General features: G+C 44.7%; 1 protein-coding gene across 2 annotated transcripts in view; it reads left to right on the top strand.

Moving 5' to 3' along the window:
* Positions 1–742: 742 nt before the first annotated feature.
* ZNF414 (zinc finger protein 414) overlaps positions 743–16737 on the top strand; it is a 213148-nt gene continuing 197153 nt past the window's right edge. The window contains exon 1 of one of the 2 annotated variants that reach the window (XM_040417772.1): positions 743–857. In XM_040417772.1, the coding sequence (XP_040273706.1) occupies positions 856–857 (2 nt within the window). In that variant the 5' untranslated portion in view covers positions 743–855. Of the gene's footprint in view, positions 862–16737 lie in introns of both variants that reach the window. The other variant, XM_040417773.1, reaches the window with a different exon arrangement.

The raw sequence follows: 16737 nt of genomic DNA, 5'->3' as shown, positions 1-16737 counted from the left end.
GCAAAATGTATGAGATTTGACACATCTCATGTACGCTGCAGATATTTTATGTGCGGATTTCCAAATCCACAGTATTTGCAGTAAATTATGTTTTTGGTTTTAGGTGTGGATTTCAACCTTTTCCAATAAAGGGTGAGATCTGCAGCAAAACCGCATCAAATTTGCATCAAAAACTGCAATTAGAAATTATGGATTTTGGTGCAGAAAAGCACATAAATTCATGTCAATCTTACGTGCAGTCACCAGCACTTGTTTGTAGGTGGCTTCCGTGCCGCCGCACCGCAAAAGATAGGACGTCTGTCTTGCGGATCACAGACCCATTGAAGTCAATGGTTAAGCAGTGCACACGGCCGATGCCTCTGTTTTGTGGACCCATGGTTAGCTGCCCATAACATGGGCACGGCAGTTCCACAATTGTGTACATGAGGCCTTAGACTTAAATTGGGTTGTTAACATAAACAGAAATCCGCACAAAAAATGCACCAAAACCTTGATAAATAGAGCAGATTTATGTGTGGTTTTTAAAGGGACTTGGTGCAGATTTCTTGGAGACTTTCTGCTTGGTGTACAGCTATCCTTGAGTTCTATAATAGTGAATGAAGCTTAGTTGCAGATTCCTCCATACAACACTGCATTGACTGTAATGTACTAGCAGAACAGTACACACAAGCACATAACTCATGGCCGCCACAAGCACCCAGCACTCCTCTGGGAGGCTATCAGCTTAGCAGTGCGCAGACTCCAACCCCCCTCCGTGTAATCTCGCGTTATCAGGACACCCAACATGGCTACAATGTAACACGGCTGTGAGACGTTTCTCTCCTGGTAAATAAAAGCTGCAAGGCGTCACCAGCAATCATGGTAGGTGACAGCGGACGAGCGCAGGCAGGGAGGCCATGACTATGGTCATTAGGAGATCCTACCTGCGTCGTCATTTATTTATACGCTGCATGTGTGAAGCTGCACAATGATAACACCCGTATAAAGTACTGTAAAAGGATCCTGTCGCACCGAGCGCGGCTAGGAGGGGTTAATGGGAGCCCGAGGGGGAGGGGTGTATAATTGGCTGCTTGAATATGCATATATGAAAGTGGGCGTGGCTTCGGACGGCTGGTTTAGTAAATACTATAATTACTAAGACTTCGCCAATCGCCACATCTAGTTGGCGGGATGTCCGCAGGAAGTGTGCTGGGCGCTTTATGACCCTGTACAACAGCAGATCAAAACGTATTATTTTATTCCAAATAAAGGCTATCATATAAGCTGTACATAAAATCTAAGGATACTGTAAGGTTGCTTATACCTCTCAAAGAGGGACAATATCCCACCTCAGTAAATGTTTTGAAAGAGTTTCTGTCACTGGTGGATAAAACTCGTGCATGCGCAGTCCTAGCACACAGGGCTGGTGGTCTGACAGATTACTATACCCTATCATAATGCTATTAGCACATCGCTAATGTCTGGTAACAGAAACCCTTTAAATATTAAAGGGGTTGTCCGGGATTGGGGACATTGGTGTATGTGTACAATGGTCCCCTAAATATTACATTCATGCCTGTCCTTCCCCTACCAGACATTTCTGATGACCCTTTTTCACTTCACAAATTTTCAGCCGGAAGTGCAGTTTGTATCGGGCAGTGACGTACCAGGTCCCTTTCTGCATAGCAAAGCCTCTTACGGTTCGCAAGGAGCCTGGTGACGTCAGCCTCAGTCATTATTCCGGGCGCATGGAGGGGCAGTAACTAGGCGGTAAGACACTGCGCTAAGCCACGCCCCATTGGTCCGGTGACGTCACTGGGCAGGGCGCATTATTAGCAAGGCAGGAGGCGTTTAGGGGCATGAATAAGGGGGAGGAAAAGTATCAGCAGGAGGCGGCATATGAATTAGGAGGGCGGCTGCACGGAGGAGCAGACACACACTTGAAACAACACGATGCAGCGCTGCGACCCAGAAAGCAGTGAGGCAGGAAGTTACTGCATACATAAACAGAGAGGTAAACAATCAGTGGGGGACTGTAGGAGCCCTGCTGAAGTGTAAAAATACCTAAAAACTTCTGGGGGCCCTTCAAACCACTATTAACCGCCTCCGGACCGCCTAACGCAGGATTGCCTTCCAGAGGCGGTCGATTCATTCCTCCTTCACGCTTCGGCGCGTCATCTCGCAAGATGCGAGATTACGCGCATAGCCGGCCCGCGCATGCGCAGTGCGGGCCGGAAAAAGTTACAGGAGGAGTTCGTCACCAGCCTGCCAGCCAATGATCACAACTGGCAGGTTGCTGATTTTCAAAAAAATCGAATCACAAGCCATTTAACACATTATATTTATAAATATAATGTGCTAAGTGGCTTCTGTGCTCTCTGCTGGGTCCTTTTCGTCGGTTGGTCCCAGCAGAGAGCACAAAGATCACTGTAAGTACACAAGACACAACACATTTAGCCCCAGATCACCCCCCATCACCCCAATTAACCCCTTGATCACCCCTGTCAATCACTAGTGAAAGGGAAAAAAGTGATCAGTGTAAACTGTCACTTTTTTTTTTCACCAGTATTGACTGGTAGGTTTTAGGTTAGTTAAAGGGGTTATCCGAGTTAACTTAACCTTATCTCTATGGCTTTATTTCTCCTATCCCTTAGCTTTCCTAAATCACTTACTGTACCTATCTTGTGCCGTTTCTCTGCTACACTAAACAGTCATGTGACCGCCCACGTCATCAGCTGTGACGTTCCGTTGACATGGAGCTCTCTGCTTGTCGGAGTGACTAAGCCATGTAAACGGAACGTCATCAGCCTTGGCCACGCCCCCACCTCTCTGCATAACAGTCCGTGCGGCTGTGAGTTGATCGCGCATGCGCGATCCTCACTTGTGCCGCGGCTACCTCAACGGAACGTCATCAGCCTTGGCCACGCCCCCACCTCTCTGCATTACAGTCCGTGCGGCTGTGAGTTGATCGCGCATGCGCGATCCTCACCACTGCCGCAGCTCTTCATTCGGCACTTGTATGGCTGGCTGCTCCGTTCCAGTGAAGACCGCCCACTTGAAGAAAAAAGTAAATAATGTATAATTATTATAATAAGGAGAAGGTCAGATCAACCCCTCCCACAAATATTCATGAGGGAGAGATGAGTCATTGTTGTTACTGCTGCATGTAAACACAGCAATAACAGAACCTGGAAAAGGTGTAAGGATCGTTCTTTTTTCAAAAAATCAAGCTTGACTAATGTATATGTATATCCTGATTAATTTTGTTAGGTTTTATTTTTTTTCCCATAACTCGGATAACCCCTTTAACCTCTTAAGGACACATGACGTACCGGTACGTCATGATGTCCTGGTACTTAAGGACACATGACGTACCGGTACGTCATGTGTTGTTCCGATCACTGCCGCCCGGCCGGCAGTGATCGGAACCCGGTGCCTGCTCAAATCATCGAGCAGGCACCTAGGCTAAATGCGCGGGGGGGTCCCGTGACCCCCCCATGTCGGCGATCGCGGCAAACCGCAGGTCAATTCAGACCTGCGGTTTGCTGCGATTTCTGCAGTTTCTGATCCCTGCGGTCCCTGACCGCGGGGATCAGAAACTTTAGTATTCCTAAAATAGATCTGTATCCCTCCCCCTGCACCCCCCGAGTGATTTTAGCCCGGTGGGAGGTGCAGGGGGAGGGTTGCGGGCAGTGCGGGCGGTGCGGGAGGCGGGCGGTGCGGCAGGCGGGATCGCGATCCCCCGCCCGCCTCCCCTTGTATAATCGTTTTTTTCTAGTGGGTATACCAGGGTGCCAGCACATTGCTGGCACCCTGGTATAAACGGCTGACATCTGCGATGCGATGTCAGCCGTTAACCCTTTCCATACAGCGGTCCGTACGGACCGCTGTATGGAAAAGGTTAACAGCGCAGGGAGCTCCCTCCCTCTCCCATCGGGGGGCTGCTGTGCCTTTGCAGCCCCCCGATGGGAGAGGGAGAGAGCCCCCAGAGAGCCCCCCTCAGCCCTGTGCTTACCCTTCCCCGTCTGCGCAGTTCTGAGCAGACGGGGAAGGTTCCCATGGCAACAGGACGCCTCTCAGGCGTCCTGCTGTCCATGGTGCTGAACAGATCTGTGCTGAAAGCATAGATCTGTTCAGTGTAAGTAAAATACAGTACAGAACAATATATATTGTACTGTACTGTATTATACAGACATCAGACCCACTGGATCTTCAAGAACCAAGTGGGTCTGGGTCAAAAAAAAAGTTAAAAAAAGTGAAAAAAAAGTAAAAATCAAAAAACACATTTATCACTGATTAAAAATGAAAAAAATAAAATTCCCTACACATGTTTGGTATCGCCGCGTCCGTAACGACCTGATCTATAAAACGGTTATGTTACTTTACCCGAACGGTGAACGCCATAAAAATAAAAAATAAAAAACTATGATGAAATTGAAATTTTGCCCACCTTACTTCCCAAAAAAGGTAATAAAAGTGATCAAAAAAGTCGCATGTACGCCAAAATAGTACCAATCAAACCGTCATCTCATCCCGCAAAAATCATACCCTACCCAAGATAATCGCCCAAAAACTGAAAAAACTATGGCTCTTAGACTATGGAAACACTAAAACATGATTTTTTTTGTTTCAAAAATGAAATCATTGTGTAAAACTTACATAAATAAAAAAAAAAGTATACATATTAGGTATCGCCGCGTCCGTATCGACCGGCTCTATAAAAATATCACATGATCTAACCCCTCAGATGACCACCGTAAAAAAATTAAAATAAAAACGGTGTAAAAAAAGCCATTTTTTGTCATCTTACGTCACAAAAAGTGTAATAGCAAGCAATCAAAAAGTCATATGCACCCCAAAATAGATGCCAATCAAACCGTCATTTCATCCCGCAAAAAATGAGACCCTACTTAAGATAATCGCCCAAAAACTGAAAAAACTATGGCTCTTAGACTATGGAGACACTAAAACATTTTTTTTGTTTTAAAAATGAAATCATTGTGTAAAACTTACATAAATAAAAAAAATTGTATACATATTAGGTATCGCCACGTCCGTGACAACCTGCTCTATAAAATTACCACATGATCTAACCTGTCAGATGAATGTTGTCAATAACAAAAAATAAAAACGTGCCAAAAAATCTATTTCTTGTTACCTTGCCGCACAAAAAGTGTAATATAGAGCAACCAAAAATCATATGTACCCTAAACTAGTACCAACAAAACTGCCACCCTATCCCGTAGTTTCTAAAATGGGGTCACTTTTTTGGAGTTTCTACTCTAGGGGTGCATCAGGGGGGCTTCAAATGGGACATGGTGTAAAAAAAAACTGTCCAGCAAAATCTGCCTTCCAAAAACCGTATGGCGTTCCTTTCCTTCTGCGCCCTGCCGTGTGCCCGTACAGCAGTTTACGACCACATATGGGGTGTTTCTGTAAACTACAGAATCAGGGCCATAAATAATGAGTTTTGTTTGGCTGTTAACCCTTGCTTTGTAACTGGAAAAAAAATATTAAAATGGAAAATCTGCCAAAAAAGTGAAATTTTGAAATTGTATCTCTATTTTCCATTAAATCTTGTGCAACACCTAAAGGGTTAACAAAGTTTGTAAAATCAGTTTTGAATACCTTGAGGGGTGTAGTTTCTTAGATGGGGTCACTTTTATGGAGTTTCTACTCCAGGGGTGCATCAGGGGGGCTTCAAATGGGACATGGTGCCAAAAAAACAGTCCAGCAAAATCAGCCCTCCAAAAACCAAACGGCGCACCTTTCACTCTACGCCCCGCTGTGTGCCCGTACAGTAGTTTACGGCCACATATGGGGTGTTTCTGTAAACAGCAGAGTCAGGGCAATAAAGATACAGTCTTGTTTGGCTGTTAACCCTTGCTTTGTTAGTGGAAAAAATGGGTTAAAATGGAAAATTAGGCAAAAAAATGAAATTCTCAAATTTCATCGCCATTTGCCAATAACTCCTGTGCAACACCTAAAGGGTTAACGATGTATGTAAAATCAGTTTTGAATAGCTTGAGGGGTGTAGTTTCTTAGATGGGGTCACTTTTAGGGAGTTTCTCCTCTAGGGGTGCATCAGGGGGCTTCAAATGGGACATGGTGTAAATAAACCAGTCCATAAAAATCAGCCCTCCAAAAACCATACGGCGCACCTTTCACTCTACGCCCCGCTGTGTGGCCGTACAGTAGTTTACGGCCACATATTGGGTGTTTCTGTAAACGGCAGAGTCAGGGCAATAAAGATACAGTCTTGTTTGGCTGTTAACCCTTGATTTGTTAGTGGAAAAAATGGGTTAAAATGAAAAATTAGACAAAAAATGAAATTCTCAAATTTCCTCCCCATTTGCCAATAACTCTTGTGCAACACCTAAAGGGTTAACAACGTATGCAAAATCAGTTTTGAATACCTTGAGGGGTGTAGTTTCTTAGATGGGGTCATTTTTGGGTGGTTTCTATAATGTAAGCCTCGCAAAGTGACTTGAGACCTGAACGGGTCCCTAAAAATTGAGTTTTTGTAAATTTCTGAAAAATTTCAAGATTTGCTTCTAAACTTCTAAGCCTTATAACATCCCCAAAAAATAAAATATCATTCCCAAATCAATTCTAACATGAAGTAGACATATGGGGAATGTAAAGTCATCACAATTTTTGGGGGTATTACTATGTATTACAGAAGTAGAGAAACTGAAACTTTGAAATTTGCAAATTTTTCCAAATTTTTTGTTAAATTAGGTATTTTTTGGTGCAAAAAAAATAATTTTTTTGACTTCATTTTACCAGTGTCATGAAGTACAATATGTGACGAAAAAACAATCTCAGAACGGCCTGGATAAGTCAAAGCGTTTTAAAGTTATCAGCACTTAACCACCTCCGGACCGCCTAACGCAGGATCGCGTTCCGGAGGTGGCAGCCCTGCGCAGAGTCACGCATATATGCGTCATCTCGCGATGGGCGAGATTTCCTGTGAACGCGCGCACACAGGCGCGCGCGCTCACAGGAACGGAAGGTAAGAGAGTTGATCTCCAGCCTGCCAGCGGCGATCGTTCGCTGGCAGGCTGGAGATGTGTTTTTTTTAACCCCTAACAGGTATATTAGACGCTGTTTTGATAACAGCGTCTAATATACCTGCTACCTGGTCCTCTGGTGGTCCCCTTTGTTTGGATCGACCACCAGAGGACACAGGTAGCTCAGTAAAGTCCCACCAAGCACCACTACACTACACTACACCCCCCCCCCGTCACTTATTAACCCCTTATTAGCCCCTGATCACCCCTGATCACCCCATATAGACTCCCTGATCACCCCCCTGTCATTGATCACCCCCCTGTCATTGATTACCCCCCTGTAAAGCTCCATTCAGATGTCCGCATGATTTTTACGGATCCACTGATAGATGGATCGGATCCGCAAAACGCATCCGGACGTCTGAATGAAGCCTTACAGGGGCGTGATCAATGACTGTGGTTATCACCCCATATAGACTCCCTGATCACCCCCCCTGTCATTGATTACACCCCTGTCATTGATCAACCCCCTGTAAAGCTCCATTCAGATGTCCGCATGATTTTTACGGATGCACTGATAGATGGATCCGATCCGCAAAACGCATCCGGACGTCTGAATGAAGCCTTACAGGGGCGTGATCAATGACTGTGGTGATCACCCCATATAGACTCCCTGATCACCCCCCTGTAAAGCTCCATTCAGATGTCCGCATGATTTTTACGGATGCACTGATAGATGGATCCGATCCGCAAAACGCATCCGGACGTCTGAATGAAGCCTTACAGGGGAGTGATCAATGACTGTGGTGATCACCCCATATAGACTCCCTGATCACCCCCCTGTCATTGATTACCCCCCTGTAAAGCTCCATTCAGATGTCCGCATGATTTTTACGGATGCACTGATAGATGGATCGGATCCGCAAAACGCATCCGGACGTCTGAATGAAGCCTTACAGGGGCGTGATCAATGACTGTGGTGATCACCCCATATAGACTCCCTGATCACCCCCCTGTCATTGATCAACCCCCCTGTCATTGATCACCCCCCCTGTCATTGATCACCCCCCTGTCATTGATCACCCCCCTGTCATTGATCACCCCTCTGTAAGGCTCCATTCAGATATTTTTTTGGCCCAAGTTAGCAGAATTTATTTTTTTTTTCTTACAAAGTCTCATATTCCACTAACTTGTGTCAAAAAATAAAATCTCACATGAACTCACCATACCCCTCACGGAATCCAAATGCGTAAAATTTTTTAGACATTTATATTCCAGACTTCTTCTCACGCTTTAGGGCCCCTAGAATGCCAGGGCAGTATAAATACCCCACATGTGACCCCATTTCGGAAAGAAGACACCCCCAGGTATTCCGTGAGGGGCATATTGAGTCCATGAAAGATTGAAATTTTTGTCCCAAGTTAGCGGAACGGGAGACTTTGTGAGAAAAAAATTAAAAATATCAATTTCCGCTAACTTGTGCCAAAAAAAAAAAATTTCTATGAACTCGCCATGCCCCTCATTGAATACCTTGGGGTGTCTTCTTTCCAAAATGGGGTCACATGTGGGGTATTTATACTGCTCTGGCATTCTAGGGGCCCCAAAGCGTGAGAAGAAGTCTGGTATCCAAATGTCTAAAAATGCCCTCCTAAAAGGAATTTGGGCACCTTTGCGCATCTAGGCTGCAAAAAAGTGTCACACATCTGGTATCGCCGTACTCAGGAGAAGTTGGGGAATGTGTTTTGGGGTGTCATTTTACATATACCCATGCTGGGTGAGAGAAATATCTTGGTCAAATGCCAACTTTGTATAAAAAAATGGGAAAAGTTGTCTTTTGCCAAGATATTTCTCTCACCCAGCATGGGTATATGTAAAATGACACCCCAAAACACATTCCCCAACTTCTCCTGAATACGGCGATACCACATGTGTGACACTTTTTTGCAGCCTAGGTGGGCAAAGGGGCCCATATTCCAAAGAGCACCTTTAGGATTTCACAGGTCATTTACCTACTTACCACACATTAGGGCCCCTGGAAAATGCCAGGGCAGTATAACTACCCCACAAGTGACCCCATTTTGGAAAGAAGACACCCCAAGGTATTCCGTGAGGGGCATGGCGAGTTCCTAGAATTTTTTATTTTTTGTCACAAGTTAGTGGAAAATGATGATTTTTTTTTTTTTTTTTTTCATACAAAGTCTCATATTCCACTAACTTGTGACAAAAAATAAAAAGTTCCATGAACTCACTATGCCCATCAGCGAATACCTTGGGGTCTCTTCTTTCCAAAATGGGGTCACTTGTGGGGTAGTTATACTGCCCTGGCATTCTAGGGGCCCAAATGTGTGGTAAGGAGTTTGAAATCAAATTCTGTAAAAAATGACCTGTGAAATCCGAAAGGTGCTCTTTTGAATATGGGCCCCTTTGCCCACCTAGGCTGCAAAAAAGTGTCACACATCTGGTATCTCCGTAATCGGGAGAAGTTGGGGAATGTGTTTTGGGGTGTCATTTTACATATACCCATGCTGGGTGAGAGAAATATCTTGGCAAAAGACAACTTTTCCCATTTTTTTATACAAAGTTGGCATTTGACCAAGATATTTATCTCACCCAGCATGGGTATATGTAAAAAGACACCCCAAAACACATTCCTCAACTTCTCCTGAATACAGAGATACCAGATGTGTGACACTTTTTTGCAGCCTAGGTGGGCAAAGGGGCCCACATTCCAAAGAGCACCTTTCGGATTTCACAGGTCATTTACCTACTTACCACACATTTGGGCCCCTAGAATGCCAGGGCAGTATAACTACCCCACAAGTGACCCCATTTTGGAAAGAAGAGACCCCAAGGTATTCGCTGATGGGCATAGTGAGTTCATGGAAGTTTTTATTTTTTGTCACAAGTTTGTGGAATATGAGACTTTGTATGAAAAAAAAAAATAAAAAAAAAAATCATCATTTTCCACTAACTTGTGACAAAAAATAAAAAATTCTAGGAACTCGCCATGCCCCTCACGGAATACCTTGGGGTGTCTTCTTTCCAAAATGGGGTCACTTGTGGGGTAGTTATACTGCCCTGGTATTCTAGGGGCCCAAATGTGTGGTAAGGAGTTTGAAATCAAATTCAGGAAAAAATGAGGAGTGAAATCCGAAAGGTGCTCTTTGGAATATGGGCCCCTTTGCCCACCTAGGCTGCAAAAAAGTGTCACACATCTGGTATCCCCGTACTCAGGAGAAGTTGAGGAATGTGTTTTGGGGTGTCTTTTTACATATACCCATGCTGGGTGAGATAAATATCTTGGTCAAATGACAACTTTGTATAAAAAAATGGGAAAAGTTGTCTTTTGCCAAGATATTTCTCTCACCCAGCATGGGTATATATAAAATGACACCCCAAAACACATTCCCCACCTTCTCCTGAGTACGGAGATACCAGATGTGTGACACTTTTTTGCAGCCTAGGTGGGCAAAGGGGCCCATATTCCAAAGAGCACCTTTCGGATTTCACTGGTCATTTTTTACAGAATTTGATTTCAAACTCCTTACCACACATTTGGGCCCCTAGAATGCCAGGGCAGTATAACTTCCCCACAAGTGACCCCATTTTGGAAAGAAGAGACCCCAAGGTATTCGCTGATGGGCATAGTGAGTTCATAGAACTTTTTATTTTTTGTCACAAGTTAGTGGAATATGAGACTTTGTAAGAAAAAAAAAAAAAAAAAAAAAAATCATAATTTTCCGCTAACTTGTGACAAAAAATAAAAAGTTCTATGAACTCACTATGCCCATCAGTGAATACCTTAGTGTGTGTACTTTCAGAAATGGGGTCATTTGTGGGGTGTTTGTACTGTCTGGGCATTATAGAACCTCAGGAAACATGACAGGTGCTCAGAAAGTCAGAGCTGCTTCAAAAAGCGGAAATTCACATTTTTGTACCATAGTTTGTAAACGCTATAACTTTTACCCAAACCATTTTTTTTTTACCCAAACATTTTTTTTTTATCAAAGACATGTAGAACTATAAATTTAGAGCAAAATTTCTATATGGATGTCGTTTTTTTTGCAAAATTTTACAACTGAAAGTGAAAAATGTCATTTTTTTGCAAAAAAATCGTTAAATTTCGATTAATAACAAAAAAAGTAAAAATGTCAGCAGCAATGAAATACCACCAAATGAAAGCTCTATTAGTGAGAAGAAAAGGAGGTAAAATTCATTTGGGTGGTAAGTTGCATGACCGAGCAATAAATGGTGAAAGTAGTGTAGGTCAGAAGTGTAAAAAGTGGCCTGGTCTTTCAGGGTGTTTAAGCACTGGGGGCTGAGGTGGTTAAAGGGACTCTGGTCAGATTTTCAAAAAATGGCCTGGTCCTAAGGTGTAAAAAGGCTGTGTCCTTAAGGGGTTAAGGCCTCTTTCACATGACCATTTTTTGCGTTCCGTATACGGTCCGTATATGGAACCATTCATTTCAATGGTTCCACAAAAAAAACGGAATGTACTCCGTTTGCATTCCATTTCCGTATTTCTGTTTTTCCGTTCCGTTCTAACATAGAACATTGTCCTATTATTGCCCGCAAATCACGTTCCATGGCTCCATTCAAGTCAATGGTCCGCAAAAAAAACGGAACACATACGGAAATGCATCCGTATGTCTTCCGTTTCCGTTCCGTTTTTTGCTGAACCATCTATTGAAAATGTTATGCCCAGCCCAATTTTTTCTATGAAATTACTGTATACTGTAAAAATACGTTGATTCCAATTTTAACGGTGCCAACAACTCCCCAAAAAGTTGGGACAAGTAGCAATAAGAGGCTGGAAAAAGTAAAATTGAGCATAACGAAGAGCTGGAAGACCAATTAACACTAATTAGGTCAATTGGCAACATGATTGGGTATAAAAAGAGCTTCTCAGAGTGGCAGTGTCTCTCAGAAGCCAAGATGGGTAGAGGATCACCAATTCCCACAATGTTGCGCGGAAAGATAGTGGAGCAATATTAGAAAGGTGTTACCCAGCGAAAAATTGCAAAGACTTTGCATCTATCATCATCAACTGTGCATAACATCATCCGAAGATTCAGAGAATATGGAACAATCTCTGTGCGTAAGGGTCAAGGCCGTAAAACCATACTGGATGCCCGTGATCTCCGGGCCCTTAAACGACACTGCACCACAAACAGGAATGCTACTGTAAAGGAAATCAAAGAATGGGCTCAGGCATACTTCCAGAAACCATTGTCAGTGAACACAATCCACCGTGCCATCCGCCGTTGCCAGCTGAAACTCTACAGTGCAAAGAAGAAGCCATTTCTAAGCAAGATCCACAAGTTCAGGCGTTTTCACTGGGCCAGGGATCATTTAAAATGGAGTGTGGCAAAATGGAAGACTGTTCTGTGGTCAGACGAGTCACGATTCGAAGTTCTTTTTGGAAATCTGGAACGCAATGTCATCCGGACCAAAGAGGACAAGGACAACCCAAGTTGTTATCAACGCTCAGTTCAGAAGCCTGCATCTCTGATGGTATGGGGTTGCATGAGTGCTTGTGGCATGGGCAGCTTGCATGTCTGGAAAGACACCATCAATGCAGAAAAATATATTCAGGATCTAGAACAACATATGCTCCCATCCAGACGTCATCTCTTTCAGGGAAGACCCTGCATTTTTCAACAAGATAATGCCAGACCACATTCTGCATCAATCACAACATCATGGCTGCGTAGGAGAAGGATCCGGGTACTGAAATGGCCAGTCTGCAGTCCAGATCTTTCACCTATAGAGAACATTTGGCGCATCATAAAGAGGAAGGTGCAACAAAGAAGGCCCAAGACGATTGAACAGTTAGAGGCCTGTATTAGACAAGAATGGGAGAGCATTCCTATTTCTAAACTTGAGAAACTGGTCTCCTCGGTCCCCAGACGTCTGTTGAGTGTTGTAAGAAGAAGGGGAGATGCCACACAGTGGTGAAAATGGCCTTGTCCCAACTTTTTGGGGATTTGTTGACACCATGAAATTCTGATTCAACATATTTTTCCCTTAAAATGGTACATTTTCTCAGTTTAAACTTTTGTTCCGTGATTTATGTTCTATTCTGAATAAAATATTAGAAGTTGGCACCTCCACATCATTGCATTCAGTTTTTATTCACGATTTGTATAGTGTCCCAACTTTTTTGGAATCCGGTTTGTATATGCCATACGGAAAAACGGAACGGAAACACAACAGAAACAAAAAACGGAACAACGGATCCGTTTAAAACGGACCGCAAAACACTGAAAAAGCCATACGGTCGTGTGAAAGAGGCCTTAGGCCGCTTTGGTAGGTAGTTAGCGTCAGTTAGCGCCCAGTCCACCGCACCACAGTCACCGATTCGCTGATTAGCGTATCGCTAATCAGCATTGGTACTTTTATAGTATCTGTAAGTGATCAGAACTGATCACAGTCAGATCTATAATAGTATTAGTGTCACCTTAGCTCGTCCTCCACCCAAAACGCAGTGTTTGCCCGATCAGGCCTGATCGGTCGCCCACACGTGCGTTCACCCACGCCCGCCCCGCCGCAGTGACAAAATTATTTTTATTTTTTTTATCACTGCACAATCACTTCACAAGTGCTGCGGCGATAAAAAAAAAATCTGTTTTGATATTTTTTATCAATTGCAGCGGCTTCCTGTACTTCGCTAGCCTCCCATTTGTAAGACAGGCTTGCTTTTTTTCTTGGGTAGTCTCAGGGAATACCCCCTAAATTTAGTTGACCAAATGGCAAGTAAGGGGTATTCTTCTGAAAAGGCCTACAGGATTCTGACCCAGTCGGATGAGGAATGGGAACCTTCATCTGACGAATCCAGCGGGTCAGAATACGAACCTGTAGAAAGCAGTGGCAGTCTGACCCAAAGTTCGGACGATGAGGTAGAGGTCTCTGATACCACCAGGCGTACCCGGCCCCGTGTTGCTAGACCACAGGTTACGCAGGATCCGCTTCAAGGGCACCAGAGTGGGGCTGGCGCTGTCGGATTATGTGGTGAGGCATACACCAGCAGCGCAGCCCATCCTGGACCTAGTACCAGCACTGCCGTAGAACATGGTGAAGTGGTGAGCACCAGAAGGGCAGTTGAAGCAGGTACGGTGGCACGTGCATTAGTTTCCCCGTCGTAGCCACCGCACAGACAGGCCCGTAGAGTCCCTGAGGTGCTGGCAAACCCTGATTGGCAGCCCCCAACTTCAGCCGCACCAGTAGTTCCCCCTTTCACCGCCCAGTCTGGAGTTCGGGTTGAGACAGCTCAGATCGGATAGGCACTGGGGTTTTTTGAGCTGTTCTTGACTGCGGAGCTCTTGGACTTAGTTGTAGCAGAAACAAATTGGTATGCCACTCAATTTATAGCCACCAACCCGGGAAGCTTTTATGCCCAATCTTCCGGTGGAAACCCATCCAAGTTTCCGAATTTAAAACTTTTCTGGGCCTTCTCCTCAACATGGGCCTGACAAAAAAGCATGAATTGCGGTCATATTGGTCCATGAACCCAATTCATCACATGCCCATGTTCTCTGCTGCCATGTCCAGGACACGATTTGAGACCATCCTGCGTTTCCTGCACTTTAGTGACAGCAGCACCTCTCGTCCCAGAGGCCACCCAGCTTTTGACTGGCTCCATAAAATGCGGCCCCTTATAGACCACCTTAACACCAAATTTGCAGATTTGTATACCCCTGAGCAAAACATCTGCATAGACGAGTCCCTGATACATTTTACCGGGCGCCTTGGCTTCAAACAATACATCCCAAGCAAGCGCGCCCGGTATGGGGTCAAATTGTATAAGCTCTGTGAAAGGGCCACAGGCTATACGCACAAATTTCGAGTCTATGAGGGTAAAGATCAGACCCTGGAGCCGGTCGGTTGCCCTGACTACCTGGGCAGCAGTGGAAAGACAGTCTGGGACTTGGTGTCACCCTTATTTGGCAAGGGGTACCATCTTTATGTGGACAATTTCTACACAAATGTGCCCCTCTTCAGGCATTTGTTTATAGAACAGATTGGCTGCTGTGGCACCGCGCGACCTAGTCGCCGGGGCTTCCCCCAACGGCTCGTTACACCCGTCTTGCAAGGGGGGAGAGGGCTGCCTTGTGTAACGAAGAACTGCTCGTGGTGAAATGGAGAGACAAGCGTGACGTTTACATGCTCTCATTCACGCAGACACGACAATACAAATAGAACGAGCAACCAGTGCCATTGAAAAGCCCCTCTCGGTCCACGACTATAATTTGCTCATGGGAGGGGTGGACTTCAATGACCAGATGTTGGCTCCTTATTTAGTGTCCCGCCGCACCAGACGCTGGTATAAGAAGGTGTCTGTATATTTCATTCAATTGGCTATGTTTTGTCCTCTACAGTAAGGCTGGGAGAACAGGATCCTTCCTCAAATTTCAGGAAGAGATCATCGAGAACCTCCTGTATCCAGGAGGTTCCGTGGCCCCATCCACCAGTGTAGTGAGCCGTCTACACGAGCGACATTTCCCCAATGTCGTTGCTGGTACCTCAACCCAAGAGCCACCCTGAAAAAGATGTTGTGTCTGTAGCAGGAGTGGAATAAGGCGTGACACCCGCTATTTCTGTCCTTACTGCCCTGACCACCCTGCCCTATGCTTAGGGGAGTGTTTCCGGAAGTACCACACACAGGTACACTATTAGCATAGGGATTGCGTGACACAGGACAGGCACACAGGGCTCTTAGGGCCCTTTCACTCACAGCTGCTGCAAACCTCTCCTTTCACCTGGGACAAAGTACTTCGCCACATCTCTGGGCGATTTGCGCTTTGTACATTGTCCCATGTCCTATAAAGGTAAAAAAATAAAACACCGGTAAGCAAAAAAAGTTAATGTTAATAAATAAATTATTGCGTTGCGGCCTGTTTTTTTATTTTATTTTTTTAACCTTCTAGGTGGACCAACCGATGAACCAGCTGCAGCACTGATGTGCATTCTGACAGAAGCATTGCGCTGCTGGCAGATTACACAAAAGTTGGTATATGCGGTGCTGCAAGACGAGATTTCTCCTCTGCAGTAAAAAAGATACGTTTGCCGAGGCTTATGAGCTGAGGAGCGGTGTTCATATGCTTTGGCAAACACTTTGTATATAAAAAAAATAAATAAATCCCGGCAATGATTTATTCATCCACATTGATTGATGTGAATGGAGAAATCGGGTTTGCCAGGGCATACGGGCTGAGTGGGTTTGGATGTTGGGCTGAGCTCCTATGTCCTGGCAGACGCCTTTCCCCTCTTTTTTTTTTTTTGGCAGAGATTTTTTCATCCACATTGATCGATGCGAATGAAGAAATCTGTGCCCTTCATTTTTTCTTTCAGCCCAGAGGCTGAACGGAAAAAAAAATATCTCATTACCCGTATGCTCAATATAAGGAGAATAGCAGAAACTCCTAATGCTGGCCATACATGTAATGATTGCGGACACCCTCTAATGCCAGGGCAGTACAAACACCCCACAAATGACCCCATTTTGGAAAGAAGACACCCCAAGGTATTCGCTGAGGGGCATATTGAGTCCATGAAAGATTGAAATTTTTGTCCCAAGTTAGCGGAAAGGGAGACTTTGTGAGAAAAAACAAAAAAAAATCAATTTCCGCTAACTTGTGCCAAAAAAAAAATCTTCTATGAACTCGCCATGCCCCTCACGGAATACCTTGGGGTGTCTTCTTTCCAAAATGGGGTCACATGTGGGGTATTTATACTGCCCTGACAT

Source organism: Bufo bufo, chromosome 2, assembly GCF_905171765.1.
Source record: "Bufo bufo chromosome 2, aBufBuf1.1, whole genome shotgun sequence".
In the NCBI taxonomy this organism is placed as follows: Eukaryota; Metazoa; Chordata; class Amphibia; order Anura; family Bufonidae; genus Bufo; species Bufo bufo.
The sequence above is the reverse complement of the archived record's forward strand: the minus strand, read 5'-3'. Positions and strand labels throughout refer to the sequence as shown.